The sequence below is a fragment of the Numenius arquata genome, chromosome 6 (assembly GCF_964106895.1).
Source record: "Numenius arquata chromosome 6, bNumArq3.hap1.1, whole genome shotgun sequence".
In the NCBI taxonomy this organism is placed as follows: Eukaryota; Metazoa; Chordata; class Aves; order Charadriiformes; family Scolopacidae; genus Numenius; species Numenius arquata.
In genome coordinates, this window is record NC_133581.1 from 5665223 (window position 1) to 5681728 (window position 16506).

General features: G+C 50.9%; 1 protein-coding gene across 1 annotated transcript in view; it reads right to left on the reverse strand.

The window, feature by feature from the left end:
- The window catches only part of KIF26A (kinesin family member 26A), a 105838-nt gene that overhangs the window by 85935 nt on the left and 3397 nt on the right, over positions 1–16506 (reverse strand). The window contains exons 2-3 of the mRNA XM_074148811.1: positions 16229–16394; positions 13557–13802 (exon numbers count right to left, since the gene is read on the reverse strand). Coding sequence (XP_074004912.1) covers positions 13557–13802; positions 16229–16363 — 381 coding nt within the window. The 5' untranslated portion in view covers positions 16364–16394. The remainder of the gene's footprint in view (positions 1–13556; positions 13803–16228; positions 16395–16506) is intronic.

A 16506-nucleotide genomic window follows, 5' to 3' on the forward strand; every position in this document is an offset into this window, starting at 1 on the left:
AGGAGCAGCCATGACCAGAATAATAAAAGGATATACAGCACAAAGCTGAGAAAAGGGGCTCAGGTTGTGGCTGAATATTCACACTGACTGTCAGTCCCAAGGCAAATTTCTTTTGGAAAGTCTGAATATTATCAGCCTGGGTTGTTTGCCCCTTGGATAAACTAGGTCTTAGTTATACCAAACAGATCCTGGCACCATTTCCATGCATATACAGGTAATTATGTTCCCACTGAACAGAAAAATGAAGAGGATGTGCTGGGAAAAAAAAAGAAAAAAAAAAGCAGACAGATGTAATGATACCCACAGAGAGAGACAGATTTGGAATACAGACATTGACCTAGTTCTGCAGTCTGGCTTCCTCTTCATTTCACCAGCGTAAATCAACTGAAACTACACAGCGCCAACAGGCTTCATTTTCCACCTGTTAACACAGGTTTTTGATTCCACTGTCAATAAAAGAACCACGACACAAACTGTTAGGAAACGAAAATCCACCGCCGTATGTAACCGAAGGCAGAAGTCGAGAGATGTACAGCCAGATTCAGGATGACACGATGCTGAAAATACTCTTCCCTAAACCCAATCATGGCTCCCAAAGGGCTGTTACCAAAGACAACTTTCCACTGCCAAACATCCCACTGGGAGCCGGTAAGGCCATAAGCTGAGGCCAGGGTGTTGCTATTCATGACCAAACTGGCAAACGCTGGGCACAAATTCCACCATTCCACGCAAACATCGCGGAAACCCATTCCCAGTCTGTGTTTCACAGGTACAACATGGCAGGCTGGGAAACTCTCCAAATCACACGATTATTTTTCTAATCATTTAGCTCTTGGTGGAGGTCTCAGATTTTGAACTCAAATAAAAAGTAACTTTCCCAGAGGTCAGCCAAGCGGCAGTCAGACTGCACAAGGTGGCAGGTTAAAGCCTCTCATATTTATAAGAGTGTAAGTATGAAATTCAGAAAGGGCCCCCAGGGATCCCAATGCAAGACATGAAGGTGTAATTAAAAACCATAAATCCATCAAACGAAAAATATGTAAACTTAATACATTAACTCATATATTTTTTCTTCCCCAACCACATTTGTCTTACTCTACACTCCTTTGGAGCCTACAAATAAAAAATTAACAATAACGGAAGAAATACTTCTTAATATGTGGAATGTGAATATCAATAATAAATGCTTTTTACTTCATTCTTACAGGTAATTCCTAAAAGAAGCTCTCTCAGCAGACTGCTGAGACTCTGTGCATATTATGAATTACTTCAGCTGTATCTCCTCTTTACAAAACCCACAAAAGGACAATATCTTACAGTGTTTCCATGCCACTCAATCATCCACACAAAATTACCATTGTGAGAGCTTGTTGGAGGAATGTCAAATGTACTTGCCTTTCTTTGCAACAAAATCTTCGGAGAAAGACAGCAAAATAGCTCACTTCTGCCTTCACAGTTACACAAGCTACACTAACACCTGAACGTTTTAACCGGAGATTCTGGGTTTGACTTTATATTTAATTACAAGCTATAGGCAAAATAGTTACAGGCCAAATCCTGGCCTGCGTTTCACCCACAGCATAGTTTTCAAGCTGTCCCGGTTTGAAGTAAAACCGAACCAGTTTTCTGTTCTGTAACTTTACATCCTAGCTAGGCCTCCTCTAACTCTCTGAAATTAACGGCATATTGTGGAGAAAACTGCTCATTCTCAGAATGATAAGCCCAATGTTTGTGCTCCGTGCCAAGGGATGGTGTGCAGGGAGGCCCTTGCTTATACTTATTGCCATAACAACCAAGGGCAGCCCATTTCGTTATTTGCCCCCTTAGAGGGTCGGAAACAGAAAAAATGTAAAGAGGTCACATCGGTGGGGAGGAGTGGACAGGAGAGGTGACCCAAACCTGACCAACTGGGGTATTCCATCCCATCTGCCCCATGCTCAGTATAAAGGCTGAGGGATCAAAGGGTCAGCCCCCTTCCTGCGATGGCCGACGTCCAGAGAGGACTCTGTCTGTTCATCTGCCTTTGATCCCGATCCGTGTGTTCCTGACTCCAGAGCTGGAATCCAGTTCCCATTCATCACCAAGTCCAGTCTGGGACTTCCCCAGTGCCTGCCGGTGACGTGACTGTCATCCTGGGAGCTTGATACGGTTTTGTATATATTGTATCTATTTCATTATTTTCTTCTTTATTTTTATTTTAATATTAATTCTTCATTAAAGTAGTTTAGTTCATTCTAAACTTCTGAATCTCTTTATCTCTTTCTCCTCCTCTCTGCTCTTTTGCGGGGGGGAAAGGGCCATCTGTCGGTCTGGTTTTGGTAAATTCGGCCGAAACCACGACACAAGCTATCTTAGCTTACAAAAGCTCCGCAGCACCTGTAGTTCATATTAAGGCTAAGGCACTTCTAAAAGTGGTATTTGGGACAAACCCACCCTTCCATCTTCTGCCCACCTACCAGAAAAGGAGCACCAGCGTTGCCCAGAAATTGCAGTGATAAAGATGCTTGGGCCTCACCTCCACCCTTCAAAGGCCAAATTTTGTAGAGCAAATTTGTTTCTCATCAATAATGACTGTTTCCTTGGGACAAGATGGCCCAGGGCCAGCAGAGGTACAGGAAGACCTCTCTTCCTCACGATGCACTCAGCATCAGGGCATGCACCTCAGGATTATGTGACATTTTCATCAAAGACTGCACTCCATTTCCTTTGTTACTGGAGCGCTCCTTCTCACAAGCGGAGCAGCCAGGTCCCTATACAAACACACACAACATTTTTGTGTTCAACACAAAACTGATGTGCTATCACAACCTGGCTAAAGTTTCTCAAATAATACCAGTCAGCCAAACATCCCTTTTCCAAATGCTCAGCAAACATTTTCACTAAGCCCAGGCCATAACACTAACACAACTCTGGTGCTCTTTCAACACAACATGCAGCCCAACGCTAGCAGAGGCTGGCACGCTCTTTACACTTGTCCCAAGCATACTCACCACACGGAAAGCAAAATCCTCCTTGCCCTGGCTCCCAGGGATTAGCTCACTCAACTGTCTCCCTACCTTTCCTTCGATCATTTGGACATCAGGTGCTCTGGCATCAGTAGTCAAGGTTCACGTGCTGAACAGAGGCCAGATCTGTTCAACTTTTGCTATCTATTGCAGCTGAAAATCATTCCCTTTCACCAAACAGGTCATGTGGGATGCTCCCAGTCTAGCCTGGTGACTGGTCACCTAGGCCTGGAAAGTGGTCTAGGCTTCTGGAGCCAGTTCCATGCCAACATCTATCAAGCACTCCACAGACAAAGCACAGAGAACATTTTAAGGTTTGGCTCTTGACCTCCTTACCCTCAAAGAATCATAAAATGGTTTGGGTTGGAAGGGACCTTAAAGAACATCGTCCAACCCCCCTGCCATGGGCAGGGACACCTCCACTAGACCAGGTTGCTCAAAGCCCCATCCAGCCTGGCCTTGAACACCTCCAGGGATGGGGCATCCACAGCTTCTCTGGGCAACCTGTTCCAGTGCCTCACCACCCTCACAGTAAAGAATTTCTTCCGAATATCTCATCTAAATCTCCCCTTTTTCAGTTTAAAACCATTACCCCTTGTTCCTATTGCTACACTCCTTCACAGAGTCCCTCCCCATCTCTCCTGTATCCCCCTTTAGGTACTGGAAGGCTGCTATAAGGTCTCCCCAGAGCCTTCTCTTCTCCAGGCTGAACAACCCCAAGTCTCTCAGCCTGTCCTCGTAGGAGAGGTGCTCCAGCCCTCTGAGCATCTTCATGGCCCTCCTGGGAACTGTGCCATTGCTCACTATAGCCTGGCTGCAGTTGGGCGGTAGACACAAGCAGCTGCTTCTACACTACACAGTAGACAAATTGGTGTTATAGAGAGGGTCTGTTGCAACACCAACATGTTTTGTCCAGAGGCACTCAAAGCTACCAACTAACAAGCTGAACGCTTTCACCACTCCACACCAAGCAATACAGAGACCTGCTACAGATGACCCAAAAGCAGTAAAGCAATTGAAACAAGGATGGCCACATTTCTTGATCGTACAAGCCACTCGCATGATAATTCCAACAGCTCTTGAAATGGCCACATCCAAGTCCCTGGAGACACGTCACAGTCTGGGGATAAGAGCTCCCGGTGCCTTGTTTCGGGATGGGAATCAGACATGTACCACCAATCCAGCATGGTGCCATTGCCCTCAACCGCCCCAACAGGCTCAGCTCCTCCAAAACACTCAGCAGTATTGCTCTGCTGAGGGCTGCACGATGTACCCTGGGCACAGCCACCACCTCTGAACTGCTCAGGAGCCACGTAAGACGCAAAAGCAGTAGGCAAACCCTTGCTGCTGTACTCTGAAGTTCAGGAGAATAGCAACAATGCCAAAAGGATTAAGTGCATGCTGCAACACACAATACAGTGAGAACACCAAAAGGCAACAAAAAAAACCCCGAGTGCAATACAAACTGAGTACATCTAACTTCCCAAATGACTTAAAACACAAAGCCAAACGCTGCCCATTTACAGTATAATCAGCGCTGATCGATACATACACACCGACAGCGACGCAAACCATGCTGTAACAAATTGCATGTTGTGGTAAAACAGGAAGCACATTTAAACATAATCTTTTGAATGCTGTGAGAACTAGGACTAATGCTTCACTTTCACGGCTAATGCTGAAAGCCAGTCAATGCCCAGCCTCGCCAGAAGTATCACATTTCAGTTCTGTTCAGAAGGCTTCCCATCCCATTCACCGAGCGGCCTAAAATCCCCCAGCAACCTTAGGGCAAGATTTGCTAAGAGCTAAATGAAAATTGATTATTTTCCCACAGCCATCCGGCGTTCAAATCAATTCTGCACAGGTATGGTAATGCCAGCCCAGCCCCAGCCAAAACTCAGAGCAGCTTGCCAAACTCCAAAGCCCTGATCGAAGACCGATTTTAAGGCTTGACTCAGAAAGAAGCATAATTGTGCGCACCTAAGCCTTTTTTTTGTGAGCAAGTGCTGGGATTTCGCTGATTCACCCGGCAGTCAGACTCTTAGCGATAAAACAAACATGCAACAATGGCATTACGCTGCCTAAAACAGAATGTTTAACTGGTATAAATATATCCACCTTTCTCCAACAGGAAAATGAACATCTGCCAGCTATGCCTTAAAAGCTCATGCAGCTTCAAAGCAACGAAGTCGGTCCAAAGAGCTATACACCAAAAGTTTACAAGCACTTTAACTTATCCTAGAGAAGAATACATTACTCCTGCAAAGTGACATATCCCCACCGCCGCCCTTGCTCAGAATCATCGCTTGAAGCTCTGCTCTTGGTTTTCCCTACAAATTTATTTTTAAATGGAAAAAAGGGAAATTAAAATTTAAAAAATGAAAAACTAATAAGTAACACACTTTGGCATAAACTTCAACAGCAGTATGAGGCACTGAGGTGATTAAGGAGTACCTGGTTTACTATGAGGCCACACCATGTTTCCACAAGACAGCCTTCCAGTTTCATCACAGGGAGGCACAGAGCAGAATGCAGATAAACCCTTTTTAGATCGCACTGGTACAGCTCTAATCCACGCTCCCTGAGCCAATCTGATACCTGCTACTTAAGCAAGCTCCCCTTTGCCTGGGCATACACCACAGCACCTTCAGCCCCTTTACACAGCCTCAGCACTCCCCTCCTGGTGAACTGGCAGATCTTCAGGACCATCTGTTACCACCTTCATGGTTACCTGAAGTCCCTGGTGTTGCTGTATTTTCTGTAGCAGAGACCCCAACCCCAGAACCCTCTCCCCTGTACCCCACATCGAGACACCCAACCTGAAAGTTCATTTGCCAGCCAGACTCCACTGGTTCCTGCGTTCCTGTGGCATTATATTTTCTTCCTTATTATGCATATTACAGGAGCAGACAGCCCTACTAAGAACAGCAGTCGATGATGCTCAGTGCCACTCGTACAAGCCAAGGGCATGAGAGAAGAGCCCCACTACAACAAAAAAATATTACTAGAAATTGACAAAACATAGAAGCATTTTCTCTCTGCTGGGCAAAGGAGGAATTAAGCACGTGGATATTAAGCAGATTGTTCAAATTCACAGTCAGTGAAAGATCTTGGGACTAAATTCAGGTCTTGCATCCCTGCCCATGTCTAAACAGGACCCAGTTGCTCCTGTTAACAAAGGCAGCAGGAGGCATGATTCTCCTCAAAGTAAGGCCCAAGCGTTTTCCCATCAGCCACTCATTCGGAAGACTATACAAAATCAGTAAACACTTGTAAAAGAAATCGCCCTGTTCCTGATCACAAGCATGGCCAGCAGTGGAGACAAGACTCCCACCTTCCTGAAGATACCTTCCATTTGGGGATATACTGGACACACAAGTACAAAATAGTTATTCCACAGAGCTGCAGGTCTGAAGTCAGAGAACAGAGAGACAAATTCAGACAAACCAAATTCCATAGCTTTCCAGTAAATAAAAAAAATGAGGATGCAATGCTCCCAAATGAGCAGCCACCTGCCACACTCAATGTGAGCAGTATCCAAATTGGATTACCTTCAGGAACTAGACCTATTTTGAGAAAGGCAAGAGCATTGTCACGGAAAAATCTTCCATAAGACACACACACATTTCCAGATAGACTCTCCTCCTCTCACCACAGTGAAGCAAAATCCCCGCCCACTTTTCACGACAAAGTGTTCATCAGCCAGCTGAAAGCCCAGGGACTAGCTGGCTCTTCTCTACATCAGCATCCTCATTGTGGGAAAAAGGATTCAGACCCACAGAGTGCAGCTACCGCCGGGTACCCGAGCGGCAGGAGAGCCATGCAGCAATTGCGTAGACTGTAGGCAACCCTGGTCTTGGGAAAGAAAAATCTCTTGGTGGTTTCAGCCATCCCCGCTCCAATACCCTGCGGTGTCAGGTCCGGAGCAGCAGCCACTATCAGCTGCTGTGGGCCGGGGGAGAAGAGGATGACTACTGCCTCCTACAACCCCACTGTTAACAAGCCAGAGGTTGGGATCACTGTAGGTGGAAACTCTTGGCAAAAACAATAAAGCAGCTACTACATATTTCAACAGGTTCAAAGTAACCTCAGATGTTAGGAGCAGATGCTCTTTTCCACCCCCTGGGATTATGAAATGGTTTATGTGTTTCCTCCCTTTTCCCTAATAGGGCAGGGTGCTGAAGGAATTAGCTGGAGAAAGAGCCGGAGCACTACTAATTACCCTCAGCTACCCGGGAGACCGCAGCACCTTCAGCTAATTGCGCAATCCCCGCTCCCCCACTTCAGATCCCCCAGTGAGAAGGTCTCTTGCCTCCGGCATCTGAACTGCAAGATAATCCTGCTCACCTGTATTTTAAAAGGGCATGCTCAAAAATCCTAAATGTCTAAAGCAAACTCATTACAATTAGTTTCCGCGGCCTATCATACAGCGTGGGGCCTACTGCACTGACTGCAACAAGGGAAGTGCTCATGTCAACACATTTGACACGGTGTTGTCACTAACCCCATTATTAGATTGCACACGTACCTGAAACCCACATCTGAGCTCGTAGCCTGAAGCGCTCCACAGCCAAGCCTCTGCAAGAGCCTCTCTCACAAAATTAAATATTAAAAGTACATCTCAAAAAAAAAAAAAAAAATGCCCTGTAGTTTCATATTTATTAACAATGACATTACTTTTCCACTTACGCATTTTTTGAAGTGTTAAATGTAGAACATTTTAAAGTGCATTTAGTGCTTGTAAAGAGCCCTGAAAACTGGATTCCTCTCAAGAGGAATCTGTAGAAGAGACAGTTCTCCCACTCAATTCCCCTTATCCACATCAACCCATGCAGAAAGGCCTCCCATGAAGAGAAAATTGGCCCCTCAATAACAGAGGACCCCAAAGTTAGCCAAGATGTAGCACAGGGTTTCTAAACCACCACAAGGACTCTCAAATTCCAGGTGACCATACCCCTCCGTAGAAGGCGCTGACACGTTAACAGAAAACAACAGACGTGGGAAGAAAAACTTCACAGAAAGTCTGTCGTTGCTTCTAAAAGCTTAGACCTATTCCACATGCACCTCAAATGTTGAGAGAAGTCCCCACGTGCTCCAAAGCCTTGCTCTCAGAGGGAAGCATCATCCTGCAGGCAAATGCTAAGGACACAGAGCACTCTCCCAGGCTCCTCCATGTGCAGTGCGGGCTCCTGAAGCACCCAACAGTGCAGAGACAGGTACCGACAGCCAGGGACCATGCAAGCTCTCCTTGCTACTAGCCCTCCTGATCCCACAGTTAGAGTGGCCAAGGTGAAGATAAAGCATAACTGGCCCTCACACATCAAGACCACAGTCCTCAACCCCATGAACTCTTAGCCTGGTTTTCCAAAGCAATGAGAACTGCTGCATTGCCCTTCTCTCCATCCTCCCTGCTGCCAGCTCTCCTAAACAGCTTCTGAACCCGTCAAATGATATGAAATTGAGGTAAAAGGCTCACAGCAAGTTCCTACAACTTCCACAAACTGGCAGTGGGAGAAGGTGAGCAGGACCCACTTGTTATTAATTGTTTGACAGAAGCCAGATGGCTGGGGAGTACTAGTTTATTGTTAACTAAAGGGTATAAGTGCAGCTCCACAGTTGCCGAGAAGGTGCTGCCTCTTATAGAGTCATCAGGGACAAAGCAGGAACAGCTGGGATTAACACAGAGGGATAGGGAGAGCACAGGATGTGAGCAAAGCATTCATCCCACCCAACCATCCTTCCTTAGTTCTGCTGCTCATGGAAACATGTGGGCATTATTTAGCACACAGGAGAAACCCACAGGAAAGAGCGTGCACTTCCCAAAACTTTGTTCTTCATCTTCCCTTCAGGTGATGCCATCAGCACCACATACAGGTGTACCAAAGAGACCATCACTTTGATCAGCAGCAGGTGTGGTGGGAGCTCAATCCAGCAGCACTGCCTGGCACTGGCACAGCTGAGACATGTCAGTGCAAACAGTGTGTCTAAACCCACTACTATCCTCCCCTTTTTATGGGAGAAGCCGGACTTCCTCCAAGCACACGGCAGGCTAGGACTTGCATAGCTCCTTCAGATGATTCATAGTTCATTAGCAACCAAAGGCATGACCTCTCCTGGTCACCAAGACTCTCTGCGGACTAGGGCTGGCAGCGTGTCTCTCTCTACCTGACCACAGCTTACCCGGTCAACTGGGAATACAGGTAATACTCAGGGTTTTTTTAGATCTCAGAGAAAAAGCGTTGTCCATCCCACCTGCAATAAAGAGCCCACACTCGCTCCCTTGTCCCTCAAGCTCCCGGGAAGCCGGGATGACGTGCCCCATGTTAACACGCAGAGCAGATAATGCAACAGGGGAAAAATAACAAGGAAGAAGAGAAGCTCTTAAAAACTAGGCCAGCAAGAACTTGGCTGAACCCAAGCCACCATACAATATGCATGTTCCTCTCCCCCTTAACACTGCCTCTGACACCCACCTGCACTGGCAGGAGGTACTATATAAACTGCTCAGACCAGGGGGTACGGACCAGAGTATGGATGAGGACAGGTGAAATGGGGTCTCTGAACCCCTGGGCTGGGGGAAACGCAGTCCTCAATGCCAGTCACTTCCAAAGTGAATTTCCAGCGATCTTGGCCTCCTTTCAGTACTGATAAAAAAAAAAAAAAAAGTAAAATTATTTTATTCCAGTACAACTGGGTATGATTATTACTTTTCTATAACTAAAATATTTATACCAGTATCAAACCCTTCTGTGGATGTAGTTGTATCAGTGTGCGTGCTCCTCATACAAAGAGAGCTTTCTTCCTCTGCTTATAAGGGATTAGGTAAAACCATTTTACAGTAGCTCTATGTCCTTAAGGCTACTGCCTGCGCTAGAGGGAGAGCAGAGTTTACTTCCAGCGATGCAGCTGCAGAAGCACATCTCTCATGTTGGACACTCCCTGCCTGTCCCCTTCCTTTCAGAGACACACACCTGGCTCTGAGGCTTTAGAAATGACAGCACATTTGGGTTTACCCAACAGTGGCATCACGCAAATTAATTAATTAGCATTTGTGAAGCACTGTGAAGATTTTAAGTGCTAAGTATTATTATTACTAATTTAATCTACATCCCCATTCAGTCCTCAGCCTCTCCTGTGAAAATGCCAACAGTGATGCCAATTAGTGGTAATTGTTGCAGTGGTTTTGTGACAGGGCTGTTTGCCAAGTGGGAATGAGACAGAGACCACCGACTCATTTCCTGTGGATTGCCCCACAGCTCCCAACAGCAACATCTTCCAGGCACAACAACCTGCTCTCCACTCCGGCCAGAACCCTGGAGGTAGGAGATCCTGTATCCCTTTACCAGCTCCCCAGGGACACATCCAGCAAAGCACATACAAAACTTTTAATCAGGGATAAACCAAGACACCTTTTTTTATTATTATTTTTTTTTCATCCTCCACTAGTTCAGTACATGACCCAGCAACTGATGCTGGTACTGCAATACCAAAATGCTAATCTGGAATAATTTCAGATTAAACTTTGCTCCTTTCCATCCTTGCTTGATGGGAAAAAAAAAAAAGAAAAATCACATTTTGATTCACACAAAGGCCTCACTGTGGCAGCAAACTGTAAAGACAGCAGCAGTAAAAAGAAGGGAACTGACAGCGTGGGGTGCAGTAAATCTTGTTCTTAGGAGAACTGTTAAAAGAGTTTTAACACAAGCAAAGAGTTGTATCTTTTTATCAGCTGTCCACAGAGATTTGGAGGACTTTGAAGAGACACAAACAACTAACAGTATTCTGTAATCAATGCACATAATCTGAGCACCGAAACTTTAAATTATTTATATATTTTAAATACGTCTAATTGAAAGGACAGCAACACATAAACTGTATGAATCATAGCCCTCTCAAGCAATTAAGATTTGTTATCCCTGCAGACTGCAAACAGTAGGTTGGCTTTTTATTCTAATGTGAATTCAATCCCTCCTCAGCTGCCCCACACATGAGAATACACCTCCTCTCTTTCATCAGGAAAGATATCAACAGCAGGAAACTAGCCCTTCTTTCATCTCTGAGGCACCCACCCACCTTTCCAAAGAGTTTTCAACCAGGTGTGGAAATCTTTCTGAATCCATGCTGAAAGATCCCTTAATTATTATGGCAAAGGAGGTAAATTCTTTGAGAGCAGCATGATCCGAGCAGTAGCCTTATGTTTACTTATCCAATAGTTGCTTAGTTTGACAGCACATCAGGCAAAGCTTGTGAGAAACTCTTTGGACTTCTATTGTACGGGCTCTTCTCATGGAGAGGAGCTGCTTTTTCAGTCTTGTGATATAATTAAACAAGAAAGGAAGGGGGAAAAAAAAAAAATAAAACAAAACACACAAGCTGCCTTTCCTGGCACAAACATTACAGAGTGCTCAACCTGCCAGCGTATTGCATCAGATTCCCACTGCAAGGCCAATTCACGGCAGCTGAGTCGCCGAACCCCTGACTGTTATCTCCCACTAACCTACTTCACACTCAGAAGGCAGTAAGTAGGAGTGTTTATTGCATCTTCCTTCCTGAGGAGCCGCTCGCTGCACCAGGATTAGTGGGGGTTTGAGCTTGCAATTAGGCTAGAGGCCTCACAAGCCTTAGAAAATTTAAACATCTAACACTGCCGTATGCTACTCAAGAAGTGAACTCCAGGTATCTGTTACTCTGCGATCGGGTCTGCCGAGGTTCTGACACCGTGATGACTACTATTTTATTACGTTCCTAGGCATGCTTTGAAACCCTGCAGAAAGGGGGGATTAATTTACCCATCATCGAGTGCTTATCAAGGAAGTCCCCTGAGACTTGCAGGAAGGAGACCACACAAACAGGCCTTTGCTCACAGGTCTCCTCACCCGAACACCTGGCCAAGGCCCCCTGACTCCCCTGCACCGGTGGCTTTTCTTTTTTCCCCTCGTCACAGAGATCCGCTCCCAGATAGGACACTATTCTTTGGGGCTGAGGCCCACCCCAACAAGGGGAAGAGGGGTTTATGTGCTCCTCGCTCCTAGTGCACGCACTTCACAAGGGGAAATTAAACTTCTTTCCAGCAGCAAACCAGAAAACAAAAGGTCCAGCGGTCCTGAATTCAATGAGATAAGATATGTGACCTTTTACACCGCAGAAATAAGAGCCTGCTCCAAACCTAGCAAGTCAATAGGGAGACTCCTGTTGATTTCAAAGGGCTTTGGATCCAACCTGAAAATACAAACCTTGCTGAGCATTCGGACACTGCTCCACAATGCACTTCCAAACAAAACTATATTTAGATTCAATGGGAATTCTGTAGATCATACAGGAACTCTTTGAATGAAAACGAAGGTCAGTAGGGTTTGGCTTCCTCTTCGGACCCTCCCCCCTATTCTTGCAAACATCCAGATAAGCATTGTTTAGAAAACAATACGTTACTTCCAAATGTTATCAAAAACCCAACACACGTTTTGTGTGCCCTGAAACAGAATCTCAGGGTCTTCGGTTGCATTTTGCCCCGTCAGCTAATCTTTAGATCTCTTCAGGTGCCCAGGCAAGACTCTGTAATTTTTTTCACCTGTATCACCTCTTAAAAATTTTGTTTCGCGTGCCCTGACTAAAGGAAAAGGAACAACGATACAGACCTCTGATATACAGAAAACAAACCCGGAAAGAAAAACTGTGTAGGCAACTACAGTACACACAAATAGAGCTGCACGTTTTAAAGGAAACCTCTGGCGTGCTCGTGCGCTTTCTCCGTTCACTACTAGATACGAAGGGCCACCGTGAGCCAGAAACTGGAGGCAAATGACACAGCCCCGGCTTGCCCCGGTGACGCTAAGGACAGGAATGAGCCCATCAGCCAGGGAGGGTCACTCCAAGCACCCAGACAGCGAAATCCCAGCAAAAAACCATCCCGCTCAAACTTTCCTCCAAGCGCCACGAACAGGAGTGTGTGCTTCCCAGCTGCGTTTCACGGGCTCCTCGGGAGGAGGAGCTGACCCGCCGCTAACCGGCAGCTTCCCGTTGGAAGGATGAAGGCGCCGCAAAGCCCAACCGGCACCACCGAGCCGGCAGCCCCGAAACGGTGTCAACCCGGGCTGTCACGGTGCGGCGAGCGGGACGGGGAGACCGTCCGGCCCCCGGGCTCTCGGCGCGGCTCTGGGCTCCACCGAGCGGCGTCCCCGCCGGCGCCCGCGCAGCCCCTCGGCTGCTCCTCCCGACGAAGTCACGATCTTTCTTTTTTAACAGTTTCTGGCGGGCGGCGACTGCAGCGGAGGGGGAGCGTCCGAGCCGCGCGGTTTCGCTCCTTGATAACTCCCGGGACGGGAAATCCTTGAACTTTTGAAGAACCCTCCCGGGTTGGAAATCACCGCCTTTGCCGTCACGCTCTCCTCCCAAATCCGCCGGGATGCACACCTGACCCCACCCGGGCTGGGGGCCAGGCTCCGGCGGCCCCCCGTGCCCCCCACCCCCCCTCATACCCACCCACTCTCCCCGCAGCCTCCCGCGACGGCCCGGCGGTGCTCGGCGCTGTACGGGCGGCGTGGGAGAACTTACCGGCGGGGCGTTGGGGGGGCAGCCGCCGGCGGCCAGCCTCGCCGCCTGCCTCCTCAGCTCGGCCAGCTGGGCCTGGCAGCTCCGGCACCAGCCCCCGGCCGCCGCCCGCTCCAGCGGTCGCGGCTCGGTCCCCGCGACGGCCCCCGCTCCCTCGGGCGGCGGGCGGCTGGCGCAGCGCTCCTCCTCGGCGGCGGCCGGCGGCCTCTTCCGCGGGGAGAGCTCCCGCGCCGCGCTCCCCTCCGCCACCTGCGGAGAGAGCAGAGCTCAGCGCCGGGGAACGCGGAGGCAACGCGGCTCCCGCCCCCCGCGCGAGGAAAAATATGCAAAAGAAGAAGAAGAAGGGGAAGAAAAAAAAAAAAAAAAAGCCCAAACGCGGGGAGGAGTGTTGTAACAACTTACCCCCGGCGCCCGGGGCTCAAGTCCCAGACCCTTCCTGCCGGCGGCCGTGATCATGACAGCGGGGGATGCGCCCCTGCCCCGCGCCCCGCTCCGCTAGTGCGGGCGGCGCGGTGCCCGGCGGCGCGGCCGGCCCGCGGCGCCCATGGCGGGGCGGGGGTCGGGGGGTACCAACAGTGATCTCGCCGGTTCCCCGCCGTCCGGGCTGCCGCGCTAGGTGATGTTGCCTCCCATGTTAAGGAGGGAGTGAAGTTTGGGCTGAGAGAGGGAGGCGGAGTGAGCTCCCCACGGCGGCACGGGGAAGGACCCGGAGCGCGGGAGCACGTCGGCAAAAAAAGCTGGAAAAGTGCTCGGAGGGCAGGGGAGGAGGGGCTGGGCGGGGGCGGGTGGGGTGGGGTAAGCGGGGGGGGGGGAGCCTCGGGCAGGGCGGGCTGGGGTTTAGGTTTTGGGGGGGATGCCATTTCATAGTGACCCTTCAGGATAGTCCCAAACCGGTGTGACTAAAGCGTGGGCACTCCCGCGGTTGCCTCCTTCGCGCTCCAGCACCCAAGTTCCTCGGGAGTGGGGAAAAAAGGTCGGGCTGGGGGTGCCGGTCCCGCTGCGGAGGCCCCTGCCGCAGGCGCTGTGGGTGCGGGCCAGCTGCAAACGGGGGTCGGGCCCGCACCCCCCGCTCCGCCCCCGCCGCTGGTGCTCTCCTTGCGTGGGGTGGGGGTGCGGTGCCCCCCCCTCCCCCCCAGCTCCGCGGACAGATGCGCGGCGCCGCGGGCCACAGTCCCCCCCCCCAGGGCCGGCTCCCCAGCCGCTCGTCGGGCGCGATGGGATGTTCCTACATGCGAAAATTGACCTGACAGATGGAGAAATTAACGTTCGCAGCTAATTGTCTACTTGGCTGCCGCTCCGGCTCGTATATTTAGCACTTTTCTTTTTTTGTAGGGGTTGGGGGCGGTGTTCCCCAGAGAGAGGAATATGCGCCGATGTCTGTCATTACTCCCCCCCCCCCCGGGGGCTGCCCGGTCCCGTTGCCCCCGCGGCGGTGGGCAGGGGCCGGGGCGGGACGTGCCCGGGCGCTGCGGAGCGGCCCCGCCGCCGTCCCTGTGACCAGAGCGCCACCTGCCGGCGCCGCCGCGGCGCTGCACACCGGAGCCCCCGGTCCCACCCGGGACGGAGCCGGCAACCGGCACCCGGCGTGGGGTAGGCGGCGGTGGTGGCTTCCCCCTCCCCGGTGATGCCAAACGCGGCTCCTTGCCTTCTTCCCCGCTGCTCAGCGCGGGTGGGTGCTGGTGGCACTGGACCCTGGGGTGGGGTCTGCGGGGATGTGAGCAGCGCCGAGCACAAAGAGTGAGGAAAAGCATCGAGGGGGGAGAATCCGCTCTGCCAAAAGGCACCTTTCCCGGCCGCTTAAACTTTCCTGGCTCTCCCGAGCACGTGTCTGAAGAGTCCCCTCCCCAAAATGGGTGCATGTCCCCGGGGGGATACCATGTGCGCCCCCGGCACAGCCCTGAGACGCCCCCGAACGGCGGGCAGAGCCCCTCGGGGCACCGCGGCCGCTGCCCCCCGCTCCCCCCCTCCCGCCCGGACCGGTCGCCTGGAGCCCGAGAAAAGTTAGGGTGGGGAAGGTGAAGAGGAGAGACGGGGAGAGCGCGGGCTGTTGCCCGGGGGCTGCCGTGTGCCCCTCTCGGGGGCGGGCGGGGGAAGCGGGGCTGGCACAGACACATGCACCCGGTCGTCGCGCCCCGGCCCCCTTCTCTCGCCTGCCCGGGGCCCTGCAGGTCTTCGTGAACTTGCTCCGAAATTTCATGTGTCCGAATAACGGCTGCAAAACCCCCCCTCGGCTCCGAGCCTCAGGTTGGACGGGGCGGGGGGGTAACGGGGTGCGTTCCCCCGGCCGGCGCTGGGGCCGAGCCGCGCTGCCGGGCTGAGCCCCGGCCTTTTCTTATTAAATGAAGAAAACCTCCTGGAAATGCAGGGACGCGGTGCCCCCGCTCCCCTTTTGAAGCCGGGGCCACACAAGGCGCCGCGGGGGTGCCCCCGGGAACCGGCCGGGCAGCGCGGTTCCCCCGCGCCTGCTCCGCACCGCTCCGCGCCGCTCCGCGGAGCCGCCAGGACTGTTCGTGGTGCTGAAACCCGCCCCGGCCGCCGCCAACTTCGCACCGACAACTTCGCCATCCCCTTCCCGGGAGCCGACCCGGGGCAGGGCAGGCAGCCGGACCCACTCCCCATACCCCCCCGCCCCGGGTCTCCCCCAGCCCGCCGGGGCCGGGGCAAGGTCTCCTTACCTTGGTTTTCCTCCGCAGGAGGTGGCTGGTGAAGCCGAAGATGATCTCCGAGTCCAAGCACAAGGCTCCTATCTCCAGCAGGCTGGGGTTTTTCCTCGTGGCGTTGGAGGCATCGGGCGATTTTTGAAAAGCCATAGTTTGGGGGGGGGGGGTTGGAAATATCCGGCTCCCTGAGCGGAGGCGATGTATTTGTATACACACACAGAGAGAAAAAAAAAAAAAGAAAAAAAAAAAGAAAAAAAAAAAAAAGGATAAAATAGCAAATACCTCCCACCCCT